Source organism: Bactrocera latifrons, unplaced genomic scaffold, assembly GCF_001853355.1.
Source record: "Bactrocera latifrons isolate USDA-ARS-PBARC rearing strain unplaced genomic scaffold, ASM185335v1 scaffold_59, whole genome shotgun sequence".
NCBI lineage: Eukaryota > Metazoa > Arthropoda > Insecta > Diptera > Tephritidae > Bactrocera > Bactrocera latifrons.
The window spans coordinates 1,484,224-1,509,031 of record NW_017537256.1 but is presented as its reverse complement, the minus strand read 5'-3'; the positions used below and the strand labels follow the sequence as shown (position 1 = coordinate 1,509,031).

The 24,808-nt window shown below is 34.4% G+C and overlaps 1 protein-coding gene across 2 annotated transcripts in view; it reads left to right on the top strand.

Annotated features, from left to right (window-relative positions):
• Positions 1-2,454: 2,454 nt before the first annotated feature.
• Positions 2,455-24,808, top strand: part of LOC108974825 (protein bunched, class 2/F/G isoform-like) — a 163,235-nt gene continuing 140,881 nt past the window's right edge. For both annotated transcript variants that reach the window (XM_018942889.1, XM_018942888.1), the window contains exon 1: positions 2,455-3,315. In XM_018942889.1, coding sequence (XP_018798434.1) covers positions 2,468-3,315 — 848 coding nt within the window. In that variant the 5' untranslated portion in view covers positions 2,455-2,467. The remainder of the gene's footprint in view (positions 3,316-24,808) is intronic.

The window sequence follows — 24,808 nt, the reverse complement described above, 5'->3', positions numbered from 1 at the left end:
AAAAAGTTTTAATCTGGAGTAATGTCACAATGTCTGAAACTATAGAAAAATTAAAAAAATAATTCACGAAATAAAAACTGTCTGAGAAAAAAATAATAGCTGTACCACTTTTATTTAGACTATTTCGATTTAAAAAAAATAAAAATCGATGTTTAGAGTTATGTATAGTTCCAGACATTGCCAAACGCGCTTAAAGTTTCAGTGCCGTCCTAACCAGTTTGAATGACAGGACAACAAAATAACTGAAATAAAACTTGCAAATATAATTAAAATAGAGTTTTTATACGAGTTTAGTATTGACACGTTTCATATCCAAAACATTAACTAAAATGTGCTGAGTCGATCCACAAGAGTTTTTGAGATGCTCTACTATATTGTTCTTCTTTTTTTTTGGCAAAAATCGCTAGACAAACTCAGCATCATAAACAAACATCTGGCAAGCACTCACTAATTGGAATATCGAGTTCAAACTTAACACGAACCAACAATAAGGTTCTACCAATCTAAAAAAAATGTCAATCGATTAATTTATATGGACCAGTCCGGTTCATATTTGATCAGATGATATAAGATCGGAAATAGTTTAAAAATAAAAAAATATTAAATATTCAACTATTTTGCAATCGTTATTGATTTTACAAATAATTACACAACAGTTCGACCTATTTTTAAAAACCAAAAAACAAAAAACATATTTAAATGACTGCGCATCATTTGTTTGATAACAATTCTTATTGCATTTTATTTYTAGTCCTTTATTGTATGACCTAGTGTTTTCTTAAAGAGCAAATTAACCATTCTTAGCGAAGAAATCGATTTTGAACTTACAAACTAGTTTCAATTTTACTTACAAAATATTACTATATGTACGATGGTTGTCTTGTATTTTTCGAGATTACAAGAAAATAAATATTAATCGAAAATTGMTTTTTGYTTTTCAAAATATGCTCCTTCAAGATCTATATACTTATGCATGCCTTTGAACCACTTTTCGAAACACTTTTGAYACTTCGATTGAAGTTTCTCCAAAACATGCGTTCTCTTATGCCTAAATTTACGATCCATCTCCTGCCACAATGTCATAGACGTGTTTCGTTGTTTCGTTGTTTTTTTTTTTTCTTTTTTTTTAACATTTCTCTCGTCCAATTGACACAAGCCTCATGTATATGGGCCTTAAATTTAGTTTAAAGTCAAATGATAATTCATCATTCAATATTCYTATAGTAGTCTCAATCTCAYAGTTGTTCATATGACAACCTTACAATATCAGTTTGCGCAAAGCATCAATAGTTTCCGGAAGAAAAATTGATTTTGGACAATCTTAACGAAATTCGTCTTGAGTAGATGTGCGATCGTGATTAAATTCACCATGCCATCGTTAAACTCTGTTCTTTGATGGAGCTTCATGTTCTATAATTASATTAAGTTCATCGTTGCACTGTTGCCTAGTTATTCCTTGACGAAATTAGTAAAAAAAAAAAATATTCAGGCGAAAGTGTTYGCAATTTAATTCAACTKTTTTTGCCGAGATGAATATTTTAAGTTACTGCAGGCAACACAAWTAGCGCTCGTATGTCAAAGCGTTATCTATAACGCCAAATGCGAAAAAGTTTACGACGAATTGTGARCTGACAGATTAAAACACGAAGCTTGTTAAATCTCGAAAAATAAAAGGCAAMCTACGTAATACCAGATCTACTATTACATGTACACTCAAAATGGATTACTACATTTTATTGATATATTGGAACTTTTTTTTTTTATATATGACTTCTATTTCCTTAACCTTAACAGCTTAAATCTGAACTATTCGAAAGTATATTTGCAAGTTTTTACTAAGCTACAGTGACTTACAACGTTTCTTTCTAACAAAGAGTACCTAAATACTAAATATTTAAATGAAATTGTGCTAACAGATAGTTAAAGAATGCTAACAAGCATTTCAATTTATTAATATAAATCTGTTTATCCAACGAGCCTCCCCAACTATGAGTTAAAGCAGTAAACTCGCTCATTTTCCTACGTAAGTAAATACTTTCACTATATTAAGAAACTGCAATTGGAAAAAACCTTCGAACTATTTATCTTTTAGTATTACTATATTTATTTGRAAAATTTTTCAGTACAACATAGTTACTTATTAATATTTCGGAGTTTCTTATATTTTTTATGAAATATTAGTAATACATCCCATTCATGTGAGCCATCCACAAACCACCAAAACAGGTACCTTGTTTTCCTTAAAAAATTCCCACTAGATACCCTCCTTTATCCCACAATATACATATGCACTTCGTATATTTTATTTGAGTTATCTGATTGGTAATATTTTTCTTCTATTCTTTTACTTTTCGTTTTTGAACAAAAATAAATGACATACCATAAACCGAAATATTTGAATTTTTCGAACTAAAACTTTGCAACACACGCAACAATAATCAGCAGCRTATCGAGTCTCTCGCAAGCCATGTACCATGGTAGTAATCGTAAGCGTGCCTTCAGCACACCGCACATAACACCCGCCATCTCCACATTGCTCAATATGTCGAACAATGAACGAGGTGTGTTTCTGCTCAATAACAGTAACGGCAGTAATTTTAATATCAACTACAATAACAACAACATAYCAGCCGAACAGCTTGTCTACTATATGAAAACGGCATCACCACACGATCTGGAGAATAGCAGGGTGTCTGGACCTTGGATACCCGGTCGCTCCGACACCAATATCTATACGAATCTAGCGCTTGGTCACAATCGCTATAAATTCTTGCCAAACACACAAAATTACGACGCCGCCGAAGATGAGGATACAGACGAAGATGAAGCGATCGATCAATTCTCACCAACTATTTACCCAACCAGTCGTGCCATTCCTATACCAATCGATAATAAACACAGTCCACAGCATTTGTCAAGCGGCCAACAAACTCCACAACTGCCAACATCACCAACACACGTGGCGCATAGCGCCAGCCCGACCACCAGCGCATATCCATACTCTCCTTTCTACGGCAGCTCGCCCGACTCGCAAATCACTCTTGGTGGTGGTGGTGGCGGTGGTGGTGTTGCTGGCGGCGCACAAACGCCCATTAGAATGGCCTACAGTTACGATCATGCGTTAGGTGCGAACTTCAAACGCGTGCCCACATTGACACACCAAAGCTCACAACAACAACAACAACAACAACAGCAGCAACAGACCGTTGGACGTATGGTGCCGCGTGCCTTATCCCTTGATGCGACGAGCCGGAATGCGGCGGCGTCATCAGCGGCTGTGATGTTCGCCACTTCGCCGACCACATCACTGAACAGGTCAGTCGGACTGCCAATTGTTTGACTGCATCATGCGACTTGTGTCTGTGCCAGTTCAATAAAACTCTCAATATCAGTCTATCAATCAAACGAAATGAACAAAAATCTTACAAGTGCTTAGCGCTGCGAATATATATTTGTTCTTTCGTTCGATTTGTTCATTTCCTTTAAAAGCATTGATGTTGTTATTGCTGTTTATTACGGAGATGACCTCATCTTGTATGCATTATAAAATCTGAATGCACTTTTATTGTTGAATTGGCTTCTAATCACTCACTAGTCTAAATATATACACACACAATACTACCATTTCGATCACATGGCATCACCGTCAGCTCATTCATCAGTACGACAATGCCGTGTAGTTTCATCCATGCCACATTGTGCCGGTTTGCGGGTTTGCCGTCATCGTACTTATTCTCTTATGATTTGCAACTTTCTGTACAGTTTTCGAGTTTTGCAACTTCATGTATTCGCTTGTTTCTCATATTCTTCATCGGTATCAGCCATACGACCATCAGCTGACAACATTTCTTCGCTCTGCATGTTCCATTACCTTCTCTGCACATCTTTGGTGGATATTCTCCTTTTTAGTGTTATTAGCATAAATCCGCCCAAAAGTTCTATGAAAATTTTGTTTGTAAATAATCCTAGTTCCATTTTTCCAGCATGAATTTTTACCACTATTCGTCAAATATATAATTTTAAGTTATATATTTTTATACAAGTTAACATAATCAAGTAACAGCGAATTATTACTATTTTCTGTATAATTATGGCTCTTTATTTTTAATAAAATAATCATTAATAATAGCTATCTATTCGTCTAGCGTTGGAGAGTGGCCAATCGAGTAAAGTTGTTAAGCTTACTTTTGCCTCCTTCTTTGAAAGAGAAATTCTTCCTTTCGCTACAGAAAACATATTTTGAACCACTTAGTTTAGAACCTTGCGTTTTCTTTAAATCTGAAATGCAATAAATTTTTTTCATTCATGAGAGCAATCTGTCATATGAGAACTTAACAATAGTAGAACTAACCTAAGAAGTGTGAAAAAGCATGGTGCCTCTAATCAGATCATGGATACTCCATTAAGATTAATTTCTCCAGGAGTAGATTGAAGAAGTCGCACTATTGGAAGTCGCCTTATCTGAAACCTCGTTTAGTATCGAACTGCTCGGCGATATCCTTCCCGATCCTACGATCAAAACGGAAACCAGAAGCTGAATGCTGCTAAGTACGGTTTCCCATTCGAATCAGAAGTACCTCTGTATGTACTATGTATATATGTATATACTTAGGTATGGACATATGTAGTATGTATGTATGTATCCCAGTGTGTATTCAGTTACACAGACAGGCTTTTTAAAAAGATTACCTCACCACTTTTAACTTATCCTTTGCGTGCCTCTTCTGCAACACATTCAGTAATGCATATTTTTAGAACTCTTGAGTCAGTCACCATTATTGAATTTTTGGCCACGCACTAGTGCCCCTTCGTCAAGAATACTTCGCGTTAGAAACGAAAAGCGAAAACATTTGAGTAAAGCGTGGTTCGTTCATAAAACTACTGCGTAGTAGAAGAGTGATGTTCACGCACACATCCACAGCATAAAGGTAATAATAATAAATTACACAAAAGAACAAATTGAAACGAGAACACTTTAAAACACAAGAAGCTTCTAACAGCGACACGAGTATACCAAAAAGCGGGAATTTGTGGTTCAGGCAACAATATTTTGATATTTTTTTGACTGGCGACTGTCGATTGTCGCTGAATAAGCGGCCATTGTTGATGGTTGAGTATAAGTATGTATGTAAAAGTATATATATACGTATGTATAAGTATATACTAAATATGTATGTTGGAAAACATCAAAACACAAGAAAGAAAGCAAAACATTAGCGGCCACATAAGTAAACAACAAGCGTAGGTATGGATGTATGTGTTTACCATAAATGTGGCAATGATGTCATTGAAATATCGTGTGTTTCTTCATTATTTTCGTTTTTTTTTTTATCTTTTTATTTTTGTATTTATTTTTATTTTTTTTTTTTTTTTTTTTATTTTTTTTTTTTGGTGTGTTATAACAAAAGAAAGGTTTCGTACGTTCAAAATTTAGCGCTTAAGCCAAAGTTGCGAGGATTAAAAGTTATTGCGTAGCAAACTACGCGTTGCCATTATGTTAGTTTGCACAAATGTGGCACGTTGCGCACTTTTCATACTCCCACGCAGTCAAGAGTATTATTATACACTGAACTAGGCATATTAAGCCACACAGTTTGTAGCAGCMTGTAGGAAACATTGGAGCCCTTATAATGCTTATATTTGTACATATATAAATGATCAGCTTGACGAGCTGTGCCGATTTAGTTATATTCACCTGATTTACACGGACTAGTCCCACAGTTTTTGCGATATTGGTCCAAAATTTTGCCCAGGTCCTTCCCTTCCCAAGTAACGGCTGATTTGTCGAAATGCGCCAATATCGCATCACTGGCGTACAAGCTGGTCGCTCGAAATCAAGTTCTTGTATGGACAACTTTTTCATTTTATGCGATATCTTCACGAAATTTTACACGGATTATTGTTCAAGGCAGTGTCACAATCTACGAACATATCGTTAAGATCGGGCCACTATAGCATATGGCTGTCGTACAAAATGACCGTAGAAAATTAAGTCCTTGTTTGGAAAAATTCCTTGTTTCAGAAGATATCTTCACGAAATCTTATATTGTTTATTCTCGCAGACAATGCCACAAGCTCAGTACATATTATTCAATCAAAATTAATATAAAAATCTTTTTATACCCTTTTATGATATAAGTAGCGCATCTTTTAAGGGTATGCAATCATAGTTAACGGTTTTATTTGTTTTATTTTATTTTATTTTTTGCAAAAGTTTCTGTTGGGAATTTGCTGTCCTTTTTCCAGAGCATTCATTCAGCTAGCAATGAAAATATATGCTTAAATTTATACATACATACATACTTATGTATGTACCTAAACATATTGTGGAACATGTAACCATTTGCTATGGCGCCCTAAATCAAGGCATATGTAGAAACATGTGTACTTATTTTACACCTTAGCGCAGGCGTGAATTTTTACTGCGTTTGTGGAATACTTCCTCCTTATATTTACTACTATTGCACATTAACTGAGCATTAACTACCCAGCAATTAGCGATGACACGCTTTCCGTGTCCTGAAAATGCGATCTAAATTTATAAATATCCATACATACATATGTACACACAATATAACTTTGTTCATTAATTTAGAAAATAAATAGTACATCATAAAACTATTTTCTAGGTTTAGTAGATTAATTTCTGTACTACTAATCAAAATTAGTCAATAAAAGTAAGCAAACTCGCTGCTCCCAATTTTCTAAAGTTGATCCGAAAATAAAATTAAGGCTAGAGTAGTGGTTAGGACCTTCGAAACGTCGGAAAGCGCCACTTTGAGCTACATATATAATTACTAATTTCTAAAATTCTAGCAATAATTCTAATATCCAAAAATTCTAAAAGGATATACATATGTACTTAAATACAACGATACAAGACAAGTATGTATATATATAGTAAATGTATATTATATGCACCACTCAGTTGATTTTCATCAAAAAGAATACAAATCCAAACATTACTGTACACATACACATGCATATAAATATCGACTAACACCAGTCACTGCACTCACTGCAATAAATGCGAGAATTTGTGCACGCAATAAGAATTTGTTCAGGTTCAARGCCAAATATGTGCAACGCCTGTGATGAGCTGTGTCCATTTTAAGGCTGAAAACAAAGAAATAAAATTAAAAAGCACACAACTGTCTGCCAATATGCGAACTACAAGCAACTACACCCTATATGCCTGTTTTTTTGGCAATTCCCATATTTAAATGCATTAAACTTTGAAATTTTTTTTTATGCTAACAAATTTATATGGCTGGCAGAGCATGAAACAAAGTTGCTGTACTTCAATGAAGAGCGTTTCGAGTGCTTATCAGGCTCACTCAGCTCTTTCGTTCGATTTCTCGTTCACTCGTTTTGTGCCGTTCAACATGTGGGTATATTCAAAAGCTCCACTAATACCATTTCTTTTGAGTGGCTTCTTTCCACACCGGCGTTGTACACACACATATATACATATGTTGATGGTGGAATGATGTCATTTTATATTTTTGGCAATGTTTTTTCGTGCGACGTCGATTTGGTTGGCGGTAAGCGTCAGTAAATTGCAAAGCAAAACATTCGCATATCAGCAAAGCAAAACAATAAACAGAAAACACGCAAATAAATGATAAATGTGTACAATAACACAATTATGTAGCAGACATGTTGAGGAAAATTATGTTAGACTTACACTTACAAGATGTGGTAGTTTCATAAATAACATCTAATTGACAGCTATCAATAGCCCTACCCCAATTGGTGGATGGCGTAAAATTTTCGTGATTGACAATACTAACCATATTTGGTTATATATTTAGCACGGTTGCTACCTTAAAATTTATGCTGTTATATGAGTATATAGATATATGGATGTATGTATGTAGGTTTATCAATGTTTGCATTTGCATTTATTCTAATTTTTAACATATACATATGTACATACAGCTTATAAGTGTTGATTTATTTACTTCTTGCGATTTGATTATCAGTCCATAATGGCTACCCCTACTTCAGCGCGCTTGATATGAGCATGAGTGTACTTTAGGGAAGAAGTAGGCGAAGTTCGTAGCTTTTCATATTCTTAGCTCAAAGTTTTTGCCGTATACATATGAGTAAATGAAATTAACTTGTTTTTGGACTAATGGCCACGCGCCTGGCAGTGGTACACTACCCTCTCGCCTGCAATGAAATTTTGGTGTAAACAATTTTTTATTAATACAATTTAATACAAATCTGTAAACAAACATACTATATACATACATACATATGCATATACCATTTATACCATAGAGTACAAATTGTGTGCACTTTACACACTCATCTGCGTTCACTAGAAAATTTTTTTAAATTATAATTTTTGCATCTACACTTTTTTATATAAAAATAATTAAAAAAAAAAATAAGAAAAAAGTATAATTTCGGTGGCTCCAACAAATACAAAAGATTTATTAAAATTACTTGATTTCCATCGCTCAGTTCGTACTGCAGCTATATACTATAGTGATCCCATCAATACAATTTCTTCGGAGCTGGCACCACTACCTTACACAATAACAAACTTGATTCCCATTGTTCAGTTTGTATGGCACCTATAAGCTTTAGTGATCCGATCTGAACAATTTTTTCTGAGAATGTATTATTGGCTTGGACATTAACATCTTCCAAATTGGTGAAGATAGCTCGTCAAATGGAAAATCTATCCATACAATCMATTTACATTTTCCGTTTTCACCGTTATATGACTTGTATATGCTATAATGGTCTGATATGGGTAGTTCTGACAAATATGCAACATTTTTTAGCAGAGAAAGACGAGTGCAAATTTTCAAATCGATGTTTCAAAAACTGAGCGGCTAGTTCACGCATAGTATTTACAGACAGATGGCTGGACCAAATCGACTCATCTTATCATGCTTATCAAAGTATAATAATATTTTGGATCTACATATATTGGGACACATCTCTTCCGTTTCCAGATATTAATATTTCGTCTTGCTAGATCCTTTCGGCATCAACAAAAGCTGCACATACATTAAAAAGGCCAATCTCTTTTTAAACTTCGAATTCCATTTAAGCACCTGAGGAGTTATAAACACTTGCAAGTCAGAAAAAAGTTATGTTTTTGTGAATGTTTTTTTTTTCATTTAAATTAAATTGGATGGATGTCGTTGATGCCGTAGAAYCTCTGAAAAAAGCTTTCGACTGTGAAGGACATGTTTCTCTTTCAAATTATGAAAAAAAATATACTATTACAATAGTTGAGTACAAGTAATGATTCAATGACTACTCAAAATTTTTGGTTTCTGACAAATAGGCGGCTTCTCTAAAAAGGTCGCTTTTTGTAGAAAAAAAGTTTAGTCATCAGAGTAGAGTGGTTTAGAAAATCGAAATTATTATCAAAATTCTTAAAACTTCGGTAATTACCTCTCACATGTATCTAAGAAGGTGGTGTGAAAATTGCAAAGCGATCAATCCAGCGGTTTCGGATTTTCGGATCGCGTTTACCGTTTTGGGTACCGAACACACTAACCTAAAAACAATTACAAATACTTCGCTTATACATATGTATCTCCCCATCAGCTTACCAATTAGAAAATAAGTCGATTAATACACATATCCATACACATATTTTCAGAACAAAAATCGATGAAATAACAGCTTAAGAATTAAAAAAAAAACGATTAATCGAACGATTTTTAATAACATGTTTATCGATATTTTCAAAACTAAAATCGATATACTAATCGACCTAAAATATGTGATCGATATTTAAAAAATAAATAAATAAAATATCAGATAAGCAATTAAAAAGCCGACCAGTCGATCGATATACATATGTATCGTTATTTTCAAAACAAAAATCGTTAAGTTAATCGACTTGAAATTATGTGTAACGATATTTTCAGAATAATAATCGATAATATAATCGATTTCTTCTTTATTCGTATGCTGATATGCAGTAGCAACACTTATGTGCATATGTCTATGTTTCATGACTTTTGTGGCAAACTTATTGAAAAACTCCTTTGCCAAAAATACTGCACACATATCTACACTTTTACATTATTTTCTGCATTTTTTTCTGAATATAATTACGTTTTAAATTTTGTCAGCAACTGGCAAATACACCAGCGGTTTAAACCAGTTCCAATCGGTTCGAAAATAAACTGATAAGTAAATTATTTTTGTATGCATGAAGGCAATGCACCTTAAGCATTATTTGCAACACAATCGCTTAAGGGCGTACTCCTCAAACGTATTGACAGACTAATGAACAAACAGACAGGTCATTAATACATCATTGTGTGCCTCGCCAGCAGCAATTCATCGGTGTAATGAACGTAAACTTTTCAAAACAAAAAAATGGTTTGAAAATTTCGTTTAATATAGAATTTATTATTCATTAAAAAAACTGTTTTTACATTACTCAGCGTATTCAATTTGTATCATTGGAAATGTATAAATTGACCTTAGTTAGGAAAATAATCTGAACACTGTGCAACTATTGTACCAGCATCCCTAAGGTTGTTAGCCATTTCGATTTTCATCTATATCTGTAAATATATACCGCATTACCATGTGTAACTGTACATATATTTTATGTATCTGTACCACTTTGTGAAGTAAATAATGTCTCATATAAGCATTCTTTGGAATTTTACCTTTTTGTAAAATTACTCAAGCATCGACTAACCTAAACATTTGTAATTATTTTTTAAGCTTTTAGCAAGTGTTTAATGTTAATGTGAATGTGCTTAGCTGACTTTTATTGCTGTTTATATTTCATTAATTATAGTTTTTTTCTTCATTTCTATAGGTATGTACTTCACAATTACTACTTTTTCACGAGACTATGGCGGTAAGTCATTAATTAATTAGACTTATTAATAATGAATTATAATAATTGCAATGCGGAACAATTTTAACAAATAATCTTAAAACATAAAATGGGCGTTTATCTTCATCTTAAGATGTATGCACATTTTTGAAATAACACGTTTTTATTGGATTGCGTGTTCTGTAAAGCGCAATTACTTTCGAAATTTATTCGCTGTAATTTTTATTACGAAGTATTCATGATGAATCGGCACTTCTTCTCATGCATGCAATATCTGTAAATTAATTGAACAACAAATCTGAGATCTTTACTGGTTAAACGATTTTTTTATCGATTTTTATAATCGATATTTTACTTATTAAACGTTTGCTCCCTTCAAAAACTGGTTTAATCGTGTCAATTAATTATAAAAGCTGATTTTTTAGTGACATAAAATTGTTATCGATTAATTATTTCAAAAAAATTGTTATCGACTGTTATAATATCTGTTTTCAGCCTGTACACAATAATAATATGTTATATTTCTTATAAAAATTTGTTATCGACTTTTGTAGTCGATTAATTATTTCTTATCGATCGATTAGTTATAATTTTTCTAATCACACATACTTTTTTAATCGGTTTATTATTTCTTATTCGGTCCATAAGTTCATAATCGGTTTTAGTCGTCTCAATAATTTCTAAACGTTTATTTTTTAATCTGCCCACAATAATATATTATAATATTAATAATAAAAAATTGGTGTTGACTTATCTCTTAATATACATATATGTTTATAAAAACCTATCGACATATGAGTGATAAATCGATTAATTAATCAATTAATTACTACTAATAGTCTAATCAGTCAGTTTTTCTAATAAAAAAAATATTAATCGACTTATATAATCGGTTAATTTTATCTTAATCGATTTTTTTTTATCTTAAAATCGGCCTAGAGAACTATTTTCGACCTGCTGATAATAATATATACAAATTTTCAAATTATAAATTTTTTTTATCGATTTTTTAATCGACTTTTCAACAAATTCCTGAGTGCCTTAATCTCTATATTTGTTGTATAATGCAAAGTATGAAGTTGCAGCAAATTTAAACTTTGCCTTCCGAATCAATGATTTTTAGGTTTCCACGTTCTTTAAAACCATAACCAACATCATCAACATTACTTCCGCTTAGTCAATTACTTCTGACTTCTCTCACTGAAATTTACGCTCCTGGGTGGCCATTGTACACTGACTTGGTTTCAAGTGTTCAAATCCATAAAACCATTGGGCACGTCTTCGCTTAACTTTTTAAGCACTATCGATTACACCTATCGATTTTGCGATTTCTTCAAGTCAGAAAAGTAAGTTATTGGCTTGTGTCTGTTTTGCAAATGAAATGGACAATTTGCACGCGTCATTCGTATTTTCAACAAGTAAACAAACACTTTGAAGACAGAGAATTGCATATGAATTCTACATGTTTTTCTACTAAAGGCTTATGTACCTTTAAATATACATACATATGTACATGTACACATGTAACTACACTTGTCTGCGGCTTAAACGTAATTTTCCAATGTGACTATTATACATGCAAGCGACGTTTCACTCGTATAATAAGTACTGACAAATGCACTTTTCACCTCAGCATTCATTCTCATGCCCGTGCCAACTGCCGCTAGCCTTTACTTCAAAGCGTTCTCGCGTAGTATTTGTTGGCATCATTGTCTTATAGCTACATACTTATTTACTAGGTGTGTGTATGTGTGCTTGTGTTTAGTTCACTTTAATGTTTTTGCACTTTTGTCGTTCACAGACATTGTGGCGACGACAATGGCAGAAAATATGGCGGATGCAACAACAATAGCTGTGCAATAATTGCACCAATCATTATTTTCCATTGTGCCGTCTATTGCTATTAATTTCAATTTTTTTCCTTCCTCTACCCAAACCGCGTCCATGGTAATTGCGTTACTGCAACAGTTAACACGAGTGTATGTCCATAATGCATTTAATAAAATTTTGTATTCACAACGGCGAATAACTGAAAAAATTCAGTGCACGTATGTGCTTTTGTTTATAACATATCTTGGCGATTTTCGTGCTTTAAGATACAAATGCCTACATTAGATGGACTATACGATGGATAGACAGTTTTAAAGATTTCTTATGACCTGAACGGTTATTATAACCTGAAAAGTATATGATCAGCGAGACGAGCTGAGTCGATTAGTCAAGCCCATTTTGGGTCGATCCGATCAAATTCTAGTCCTTGTTTGGAAAACTTTATTGTTTATCAAGATATCTTCACGAAATTCGGCAAGGATTATTGTCTAAGACAATGATACAATCTTCGAATGAATTATTCGAATCGGACCATTACAGCATATATCTGCCATATAAACTGACCGATCAAAATATAGTCCTTATATTGAAAACTTTTTTCTTTGCCAAAATATTTTCACGAAATTTGGCAACTAAACAAATGTTCAACATATCATATAACGCGCTACATGATGTTGCACGTGTAAATTTAATTAATATTAGTAAAAGTTTCAAACGTGCGTTCATCCGCAAACCTGCCACTTTTAAAATAAGCACACATTCACTCGCTTACTTTTCTCTCCAATACCAATTCCACGTAAAAAAGCCGAAATTAGGTCATTTTCATTTTCGTTGCATTAAAAGCGATTAGTCTATGCTGTTACATTTTTTATTTTCCCTACTTGGGTTTTTTGTTGTTGCTTCGCCGTTTTGTGCACCTTAATGCCAAATTAATAATATAATCACTATTGTTTTCTGTTGGCCGCTGCAACTGTACGCCATTCAATTGTTGTGTTGTTGTGTAGTTATGTAGTTTTTACTTTTGCTGGCAGTGTTACATTTGATTGATGTCTGTAGAAAATTGGCTGCCTAAGCAACACATTTTGCCGCAATTCGTTACATGATTTTTTGCCCTCCAGCCCGCATACGCAGCAATAGGACGGTAGCAACAAGAGTTGTTGTATTTTGCATATAAATATAGTTTGCAGTTGAATTATTGGCAAATTGCTTTACGATTACTTTCGAACTCGCAGTAATCAATTCAGCGAAATACCAAAGGCAAAGCGCTGTCAGCAAATGAGGTACTGTTGAGTGCTCACATTTGACATTTACTAGTGTCTGTTATGTGTATTATAGATATTTAGTTATTTTTTATAACCTAAAAAGAAATGACGATCTTATAAAGTATATAATATATGCCTATATAATTATCAACATAACGACTGAGTCGATTTAGTAGTCACATATAGGAGAACCAGCCCCTAAGTTTTTGAGATATAGATCTGCAAGTTTGTATGCAACCTTTTCTTCCCAAGTAGTTGCTCCCTTGCCGGAACCGACGACATCAGACCACTATATCATATAGCTGCCATACAAACTGACGGATGAAAATTAAGTCCTTGTATGGTCAACTTTTTCATTTGACAAGATGTATTCACAAAATTTGACACAGATTAATTTCTAAGGAACCGTTACAATATCTGAACAAATTGTTTAGATCGGACAACTATAACATATATGTAGCTGTCGTACAAACTGAACTATCCAAATGAAGTACTTGTATGGAAAACTTATTTATTTGAACTCATTTGATGAAATATCTTCACTAATTTTGGGATGGATTGTTGTTCAAGAAATCAGACCAATCTGCGAACATATTGTTCGAATCGGGCTACTATAACATATAGCTGACATACAAGTTTTGACCCACTAAATTTAAGTCCTAGTATGGAAAACTTTAGGATTTGACGAAATATCTTCACAAAATTTAGCATGGATTGTTGTCCAGGGCATAACGTACAACTGTAGTAGTGAACTTCAATAAACTTTCATATTTTGTCTACACTCAAAGGGAGGAACGAAAACTTTTGCTTTACTTACCCCTACCGCTGATATAATTCCACCTAAAAGGTTATGTATCAATATTCTGTTTTATTATTGTCAATATTATGCAAAAAAAATTTATTTTCACAGTTTATTATCAAATGAAACTGTGCTCAGTTTATTTTGCACTATCTTTTTGCTATTTTTGTGAACCAGTGAATCGGTGAGTTGTTAACACAAGCTGGTAAACAAAATTTGCATAATGTCAATATTCGTGAACAACCCATAAGTAGGTGTGTATATAAGTTTTGCCAACCAATATTATGGTTATGATTGTTTAGCAAATTATTGCACAGTTATTTTTAGACTTTTGACGAGGCTACAGCGCAAAGCCACAAAAAGACAAACACCATAATATAGTTGTTACACACCTAGCAAAAAAGAGAGACCACAAGCCTTTAATGTATATGTAAATATATCTACAACCTTACATAAATACTTCAAATATGAGTAGCGTGTATAATATGTTAAGTAAGGCAAACCCAAGCAAGCGACCCAACCAACCGACCATGTAAATTTACAGCTTAATTTAACTGTGCAAGAAACACACAGCCAACAAAACCACACCGCAATTACCAATACCTTATACCTACCTGGTACATACCCACTACTGTGTGTGTATAATTTTGAAAAAATTTCGTCTGCTTTTAGCAGCATTTTGTTGGGGACAACAGTACCACCGCATTTGCCGTATATTTTTAGAAGTCAGCAACCATTTCCCATTTCATGTTTTGATTTTATTGCGCTGCTTAAATTGTTGCTTGCTCTTTGCCTCAAGTCAAGGCAGACATTCTGTCGTCAGCTAGTCAGTTATTGTCTTTATTTTTTTGTTAGATCAGCGCCAATGCTCTCACCCCGCCACACCGGCTAGCATATGGAGAAGTTTGAAAGTAAAGTGCATTGTTTTTTAGCGTTGCAAACTATTTCTTACAGCTTATACAGGTTATTTACCTCAGCGCTTTCGCCCTTTTTTGTAGCGGCTTGGCGCGCTGCACCCAGCCGCCGTGTCACCTTAATGCATTACCACCGAGTCTGTGAAGGTTGTTTACTTCCCTAGCGGTAAATACGGCTTTTACTCTTTTTTATGTTGGTTTGTATGTCTATGTATCTGTATATATGTAAGTTTAGTGTATAATAGTTGTTGCTGTTGTTACAAATTTATTCTGGCAACCTGTGTGCTAGTATTTGTGCCACCACAAACAAAATGACAATGACGGCTTTTGCACAATCACAAAGTATTTTCACTAAAATAATTGTTTTGCTGGTTTTTCTATTTTCGATTTTCTTTGCTCAATGCATTCTCAGAATTCTTCTACTTGCTGCGCTGGCTCTAGTGTTTGTGGCCTGCGTCGCCATTGTTGCGAAAACTTTTGCTTAAGCAATTGCAGTTGCAACAGTATAACTGCGGGTCAAAAGTTAAGCAGTGTCGTGTATGTATGTATGCGCTTAGTTTACGAGTGACGGAAAGTTGTTTCTTTTGTGGCTGGCTTGGTTGCAACATTCATTCAATTATTCTCACAATTTTTCCACGAATTTCCCTTTCGCCTTTGGTCCGGAAGCCAAGGCATATTGTGTTCTGACATTTTGCTGTGATTGGGTTTTTATTACCTCGACTGTGAGTAAGTCGCTTCAAGGAAAGGGGAGTGACTAAGTGGTTTTCATTGAAGCTTTTCCCCGAAACTGTAATTATTTTTGTGTGCAAATAGTTTCTGCTGCTGAGAAAATGCAATATTGTCTACTTAAAATTTAATCTATGCATTGTTTCGAAATTGTGACCTTTAAAATAAGGTCTAGTAAAAGGAAATCCATTATTTTTACATTAAATTCAAGGTTTCATTCAGCATTGTTAGAATGATCCGATTCAGAGAGAATGTCTCTTTTTAAAAATCCTTGGGCGGCTAAAAATCTGCACATGTTCCGGTTATGTAGATCCGACTGTGGAAGATATCATAGAAACTCTCACCCCTAATAGCAAGAATGGCTTCAATTTTCATAATTTTACTCTAATAAAATCGCTGTTGTTGTTGTAGCGGCAGAAAACCTACCTGAAGTACATAAGTAATTTAGGAGAATGGAGTTGGCAATCCTTAAACGGATAAAAAATTCGGACACGTTCTGGTCACGTAGATCCGACTGTGGAACTTATAAAAACCCACATCCCTAATGGCAAAAACCTTTGGCAGTCGATATTTACAAGCTTCTCTAGAGATGTATTTTTCACCAGCAAAAACATTCGGTATAAGGAGGAGCAAGTAGTAATCAATTTGCGCAAGGTCTGWGCTACAAAGTGAATGGTGGTTCTTATCCATCCAACCAAGCTTCCGGAGCTGCTGGCGASTCACTAACAAAATGTGTGGCCCGGCGTTGTCCTGATGCAAAACATTTCCTCTCTTATTGACTAAATATRGCAGCTTTGGCTGATTGCTTCCTTCATTTTGCACCTAAGTAGATAATTCCCTGCCAAATCCACCAAACACGTAGCAAAATCTTCCTGATCAATCTGACCGATCCTGCTTTGGCCACCATTTGCGCCGACTCACCGCAATAGTTTTCGCTAGACGCTGATATAAGGAATCATCACTGGTAACCGTYCATTTCAGAAATGAACCGATTTTGTTGTGATCCGTCGTTGGAAATGTAGTTCATAAGGTTTTTTCATTATAACTCGTGTGTTTCCCAACCATCGAGCCTTTCTGTATCCATCCAAATGGTTTTTTGTATAATCTTTAGCTACCAAGTAGTCGAAACAGTACTTACATAACGGTCGGACTTTCATTACTTTAGCACTATTTTCGACAAGTYATGATCCAGAGAAGCGCAGTGCGCTTTCGAAATTGCACGACATTTGACTTTTATGGTAGATATACTTTTCACATTTTCAGACATCTAAAAATTATTCTTTCCAACGCCATATAACGAAACTAAACGTAGTATCATACCAATGATGAAAAAAGAAAACCGTAAAATTGTGGCTTAGGTTAGGTTACTTAAGTAGGGTTCTGAGCCACGCATACACCACTTTTGGTTCTTAGCGATGTGCCATTACGTAGTTCATGAGCAATAGTCGTCCTTCAGGTTGCCCGCGCACATGACCTTTGCAGTTTTGCATCTCAATATTCCATCGCATTTTGACTTTCCTTACCATGCTCTTGTTCAAATCATCAGAATCGTCATAAAGATAATGGAACTTACCACGTTATCGGATGGCAGTCGTACACCACTYTTGGCAATCRGGCGTTATCATCGATTCCTTTGTAACCTGGCACCCTTTAAGAGTAAATCCGCTCGTTCCTGGCGACAATCTCCACTGTTGACCTGCTTCCCAAAATACTTCTGACCGATATCCGATACGAGGTTACTAAAGCAATATAATCTGACTCCACTGCTTTCCCAATACCAAAGATCTACTCTAATGATCCGACAGTTTGAAAGGCTACCTTTTGCCTAACTCTGCAAAGCGTATCCCGGCACCAGCTCCGTCCTCCATTTTCGAGAAATTACGATAATTGTTTGACAATAAATAAATCTTTCCACCAAAAAAAAAATGTATATATGATAATAAATTAAAATATTATGTAACAATTGAAATGAAGAACATTTATTTTGTCACTAACACCTTGTCACTCAAGGTTGCTAATACAAAATTAAAATAAGTTAATTAGCATTTTGATTTATTATCTTCTAAGTGGCACTTAATGCTGTTTTTTGTAAATAACCGATAGATAAGCAACAAAAAACAACACTTCCAACTAACTACAAAAACTAGAAGTGGTCAAGAAAGCTACTCTAGCTCTCCAACGCACATTACGCACTGCACGCTGAGTGGCTTAATAAAATGCAACACTGTAGCACCAGCTCTTATTTATAGCTACATATTAGCCACTCAGCGTATTTAAGTGCTATTCAAAGTAAGCTAAAAGCTAATGGAATGCATCTACTTTTGCTTACTCCGGGTTTAWGGTTTATTGTGGCCACTTTGAAAATCAAAAAATACCTTTACTCGAGTAGTGAAAGTTGGAGCTGCACTTAGGGTCGTACGCACGTGCGCAATACTAATTAGGCATGCCTTTTGAACGCTGCAAAAACTATTTAAAATTATTTTTTAATTTTTCTCCGTTTTAAGCGCTTCGTCGTTGCGTATTTAATTGTTAGTATGCTGTTATTAACTTTGTTATTGCCAGCTCGTATTGGCTTTTTATTTTAACGCTTTTGTTTGACAGTGATTAGTTTTTGGTTATGGCGATTTTATAGCTATTGTTTCTACATTATTTGCATTACTTTTTAAATACAATAGTTCACGCTGTAGAGTCGTAGATACCATGTATAAAGTGGTCGAAAACCTTTGTAAAATGTTGAGGAAACATCACGAAATGTTTACTTCTATAATATAATATTTTTTTTTACTATTTTACTCATTTTATATAATATAATGTTAATTTCAGGTTTTTTTTACATTTTTAACTTTGCTCAGTTATGTAAATTAGCGCTGTGTAACGAAATATTTCCGTTATTAAAATGCAATGTTGTCTCTTTAGTATACATGTTTCATAATTCTTGCGAGAATGAATAATTTAAATGCRTATTTTGCTTGAGAAAAACACATTTCAATCCACACAAAGGTTATATTTTTTTTTTAATGCGGAAGTATATGTATTTGGTTGGCCAAAATACTTTCAAGCATGTCATTATACTCTGAGAGAGTACAATAAGTTGACCAAGTTGCTTGTAACACCCAAAAGAGAACATCGGCGACTTTATAAAGTATATACAAGTATACCAAGGTTACGTTGTATATTTCGATAATAGAGAATACAAGCAAATATTAAACATAGATAATCGYTTTATACAATAACATGTTCGAATTATTTTTAATTAAGATCTATACACTTTTGCATGCTTTTTGACCAATTCTCGAGGCATAAAATATGCTTTCTTACGCATCAATCGCCTCTTTRGGTGTCGAAAGATGTTGGCCTTTAAGTTTATTTTTCATATGCGGCAATAAAAAGAAGTCAATTGATGATTCATTATCTGTCACGATATCATAGACATGCCCCGAATAAGCGCGATTGTAGGTTTTTTTAGCGTTTCTCTCGACCAATCTATACGAGCCTTTTTTTGAGTGATTCCCAAAGTATGAGAGACGTAAACCAAATGCGTAGCAAAATCTTTCTGACCAATCTGATCGATAGCGGTTTGGCCATCAATTGCGCCGACTCATTGCGATCGGTTTCGCTAGACGCTGACATAAGGAACCATCACTGGTAACCATCCATTTCAGAAATGTACAGATTTCTCTTCTGAGGTTTTTTTTTTATAATAACTTATGTGGCTCCCAAACATCGAGCTCTTCTGTATCCATTCTTATTTAATTGGTCCAAACGGGTTTTTGTGTTAACTTTAACAACTAAGAAATCGAACCATTACTTATACAACGGTTGGACTTTCATAATTTGTCTGAATCTCACGATAGGTAACATGAAGATCTTATTCTTCGGAAGCTTCCACATTCACGAAATTCATCTAGGAGAGAACTACGACCTCGATTAAATTCACCATACCACTGGTCCTTAATGGAGCTTGATTGCCAAATGTTGAACTTAATTCGCCGATGCACTGTTTCTGGGTTAATCCACGTAGAAAGTTTGCAAAAAGTAATCTCGCGAATTTAATTCCACTTTTTGGCCGTGATGAATATTTTAAGTTACTGTAAACAACACAGCGCTTGCGTATAAAAACGTTTTGAGTATGTTTGACATAAAAATCGTCAAACTATAAGATAAAGTTGTGAGTTGCCAGATTGMAAAACCAGTTTTGCCAAATTCCGTCAAATAAAAAGCAGCCCTCGTATGAACGAACAGCGCATTGAACTGAGTCGATTTAATCCATGAGATATCGACCTAAAATATATCACACGTCCATTTCGCCCCTGATCAAACTCAAGTCCTTGTGTGGAAAAGTATTTTATTTGACAATATATCATCACGAAATTTGGCATAGATAATTTTCTAAGATCCACTATTTTAGTAGCAATATGTTTCTATCTAAATATCTACTGAAATTTTTTGTATAGAAATATTTCTTAAAAACTTTTCATCAACATTTCTACCACCCATTACTTACAGTTATTTCTATTTGCTCTACCGAAAGTAAAACTACCAATATTAACACAGTTTTTAAGTTTGTTTTTGTTTGCTAAACTTTATAGTTAGTCACCACAAATTGGTTTTCCCCAACGCCCTAAGTGTCATTGACAGCAATAATATTTTTGTCGTGTAATATTTCCAAATATCGGTCAAAATCCGACCAGTAGTCAAACAATAGCCAATTTGCTTTTTGTCGTAAGTTAATATTTATTTTGCGCGACAATTCGCGGCTTACAAGTGGCTGCTAAAGAGACAAAGCCAAATGTATGTACATATTTATGGCTGAGTAGGACAAAGTGGGCTAGGTCAACACATAGTATGTAACATATTTGAAACAAAAGCGCATAAACATGAGAAATCACTTTATTTGCGTAATATGTTTGTCTGTATATATATTTGAAAGTATGCTTAGTTGTGGAAAATGAGCGAAAATTGTTAGCGGAGCATGTAGCTATGTTATATATAGTTTGGCTATATTAAAGCTCACAAAACGCATGACGCGCTGTATGCCAGTTCGCAGATTTTACGCAAAAATTTTAGGTGCACACGCAGTATAAAATTTCGAAAAAAATGTTTTCTGATTTTTGCTTATTTCAATAGTAAATAACTTTGAAAATGGCATGCTTAAATTTTAAATCAATATCTCAAATAGCTTTCGAGGTACAGCTTTTTAAAGTGTAGTCGCTCAGTTCAACTCTAAACGCGTTTTTCTCCGAACTAAGGAGTACAGTACTACTTAGTAACTTAGAAAAAGTTGGAGTTAAACCTAGTTAGGTTGTGACCTTTACACTGTATAATTCCAAATATGTATGTGTTCATATTTGCTTTGAAACTATATTTCCCACATTCAAACCACCCTTAAAACAAACCAACCAACCCACTTTCCTCATAACTAACCAAATTACTACTGTAGCAATAAAAGCTCGTGCTCATGCAAATATCCACTACTTTGCCAACGTTATCGTTAATCAAAGCCAGAAAATACCTTAATAATTGCATGCTTTGACCTGACTTCCGCATGCCACCGAGGCCGCTGTGCGATTCACATTTGACAGCGCATTTAAACTACAGCCTACAGACTAGCTAAATATAGAATGCGGAAGTAGAAAATGTTGCACGTAGCAAAAAATGGTGCATTAACCCCTCATAAACGCAGTAGCAGCTTGGCTTTGTTCATATGGGTCACTAGGTCGTCCRCGTCCAATGTTTTCATTATACAAACTATCATTTTTGAACTCCCATTGTGGTGTTGTTGTCTCCGTGCTCAGCCGCAGGTATTAGCAACTATGCACATATGTATGCAACGGTTTATTTATACTGCTGTCAGCGCCATTTTTTAGTTATGTAACCAACGTTACTGTTGTTCTTGTTTATCGTTTTTACTCCATTTATTCAGGTCTATGAACTCCAACTATACCTACAATGTATACTGCTGAATTAACAAAAAAATTATTGTTGTTTTTGTAATGGCACTACTAAATGTGTAGCGCTTAGGCAGCATAAGGCGACCATTGAAGAATACATTGCACTTTTTGCTATGAATTCGTTGCAGATTATTATGTTTTTCATATCTGTGTTGAAAATGGCCGAGTTTTCATAAATAGAAGTCAACACATTGTGGATTATTTCTACTTGAAATGAAAAGAGAAACGTTCTTAAAGCTATCTACTGGCTTCTGAAATGCAAATATAACAAAATATATTTGCATGCAATTATTGATTGTCAAGAATTATATTACACAGAGCTACGAAACTTGAATCTCGAAAATATTTACTTAGAAGAACACTTATTCTCATACTAACACATATTCAATTGAAGTATGAGGCAATACTTACGACTAGCCGGCTCATAATTTTAGAACTTTGGAGCCATACTACGGTCAGAGTATCATACTCGACCTTGTTAATGAACTCGGGCTATATTGCTATGCGACCGTGCAAAAGAGACCTATGAGCAATCAAACACAACATTTTCTTTCCTCAGTAGAAAGGAATAAACCAATGGTTCTGTAATTGGCAGTTCCAACGACGAAATCTATAGATGCACCGAAGGATCAAAGGGTGAAATTGAAAAAGGAGCTTCTTTTGTAATAATTCATACGCAGACTAAATGACTAGAATTCTGTGTTTCAGGTCTAAGGTATGGGCATAACAGAAGGTGCCAAGTGCACTTCTGCTCTAACAAGCAAGTTTATGAACCTTCTAGTGAACAACCAAGCGACAATTAAGGCTATATGTGGGGCGATAGTACGTCTCACTGCGTTAGGTTATGCTAGCAGGAAATAACTAGTAGATAACTTGGTTCCTAAAGGAGCACTTAAGATCTTGAAACACTGGGAACACCCGACATGCCAAAAATTTACTTTTTGGGAGTATTGAAGGGGACAGACCAAAAAGATTCTGCTGCTGGACAAAAGGAAACTTAATAATGTTTCAGAAATCATCTCAGGACTCCCCCCTCCCCTCTGCGAATGCTTAGCCTTCAGCCGGGATATATTTCTATATATAATATATAAGACGAGCTCTAGATAAAACCGGACATAAACAGAGGGCGTGTTCCAGTGGGTCCATCATGCCTACTTCACTGCTCTTTCTGCACGTGTCATCATTTATAATACCCATAAAATCATCATCTTAAGAGAAATTGATCAGCTGGGGTAGAAAAAATCAAATATTTTTTACCAAATCTCCTGAATTATATTGTTTTGACTGGCGATCTTTGACAGTTGATACGGTCTGTACCTTCAAAAGGAAGGAAATCGGCAAGTAATTAAGCAAGAGCTCATAAGCTTTACAATACCTGAACTGGAGACCAATCATCATTTTTAAGGCCTTTGGATAATGCTTACGGGGTTTGAAAATTTCCAAAAATCGATTTTTTTTTGCTTGCTTTATTAAATTCTACAATGCCTCTAGAATATAGTCCTAAATTTTAAAGTTGATCTGAGTAATAATTTCGGAGATACAGCCTTGAGAACTTATGCACTCAAGGCTAGCTGCTCTAAGTGCCCTGTCTTTAAACGTGTTTTTCACGAAACTGTGTTTTTGAAGTCGGTGGACACGATTTTTCGAAAAGTTATGGACCGATTTAGTTCGTATTATGTACAAGTTTTTGAAATAATATTATCTAGTTATTGAACGAAGGATTTTTTCTTGTTTCACTACCACTTATTTTTCTGACCAAAAAATGCCGAAAATTTTACCAAAAATGAGATTTTTTGTTCAAAGTCCGAGAAAAGAAGAACAATTTTAATATTTTTTTATTTCCTACGTTCAAAAACGAGATTTAGATATGTACTAACCGAATATGCTTAGTTTTTTAATTTTATATGAACCAATAATGAGTTATGCTGTCCACGGCGAGAGCACTTTTTTGACAGACACCCAGCGAAAGCGGTCTCAACGGCGGAATTTTCAACGTTTTGGTATCGAAATTTCAGGAGATATTGTTCGAATTTTTATACCTTTGATATAACATATTATATTTTTCAAATATATGATTGCTTGTATTAAAAACAAAAAATATTGAAAAAAATACCACTTTTTTTTTGTACCTCTAAAACCCACCTATCCCCTTAATTTTTAACTCAAAAAGGACAGAGATTAGTTGATTTAGACATACATATCTCTCTGTCATATTTCCCAGTTTGGGTTGTTGGATATCTTATCTAAAATTTTGCACACGTGCTTTTCTCTTTTTCTTTTGCATTTGTAAAGAATATTATAGCTTCAGTGACACCTAAGTTAAGCTTTTTTTTTTTTTTTTTGTGGTTTCAGTTACCTTTTGACACGCACATGTCGCCAGTGTATACCATATTTCCGGCTTCAAAACTGCTCTTGGTAAAATCTACCAACATAAGACTATATCAATTTCATAAATGGAAACATGTATTTTATTACCTTAAAAACTTAGCAAT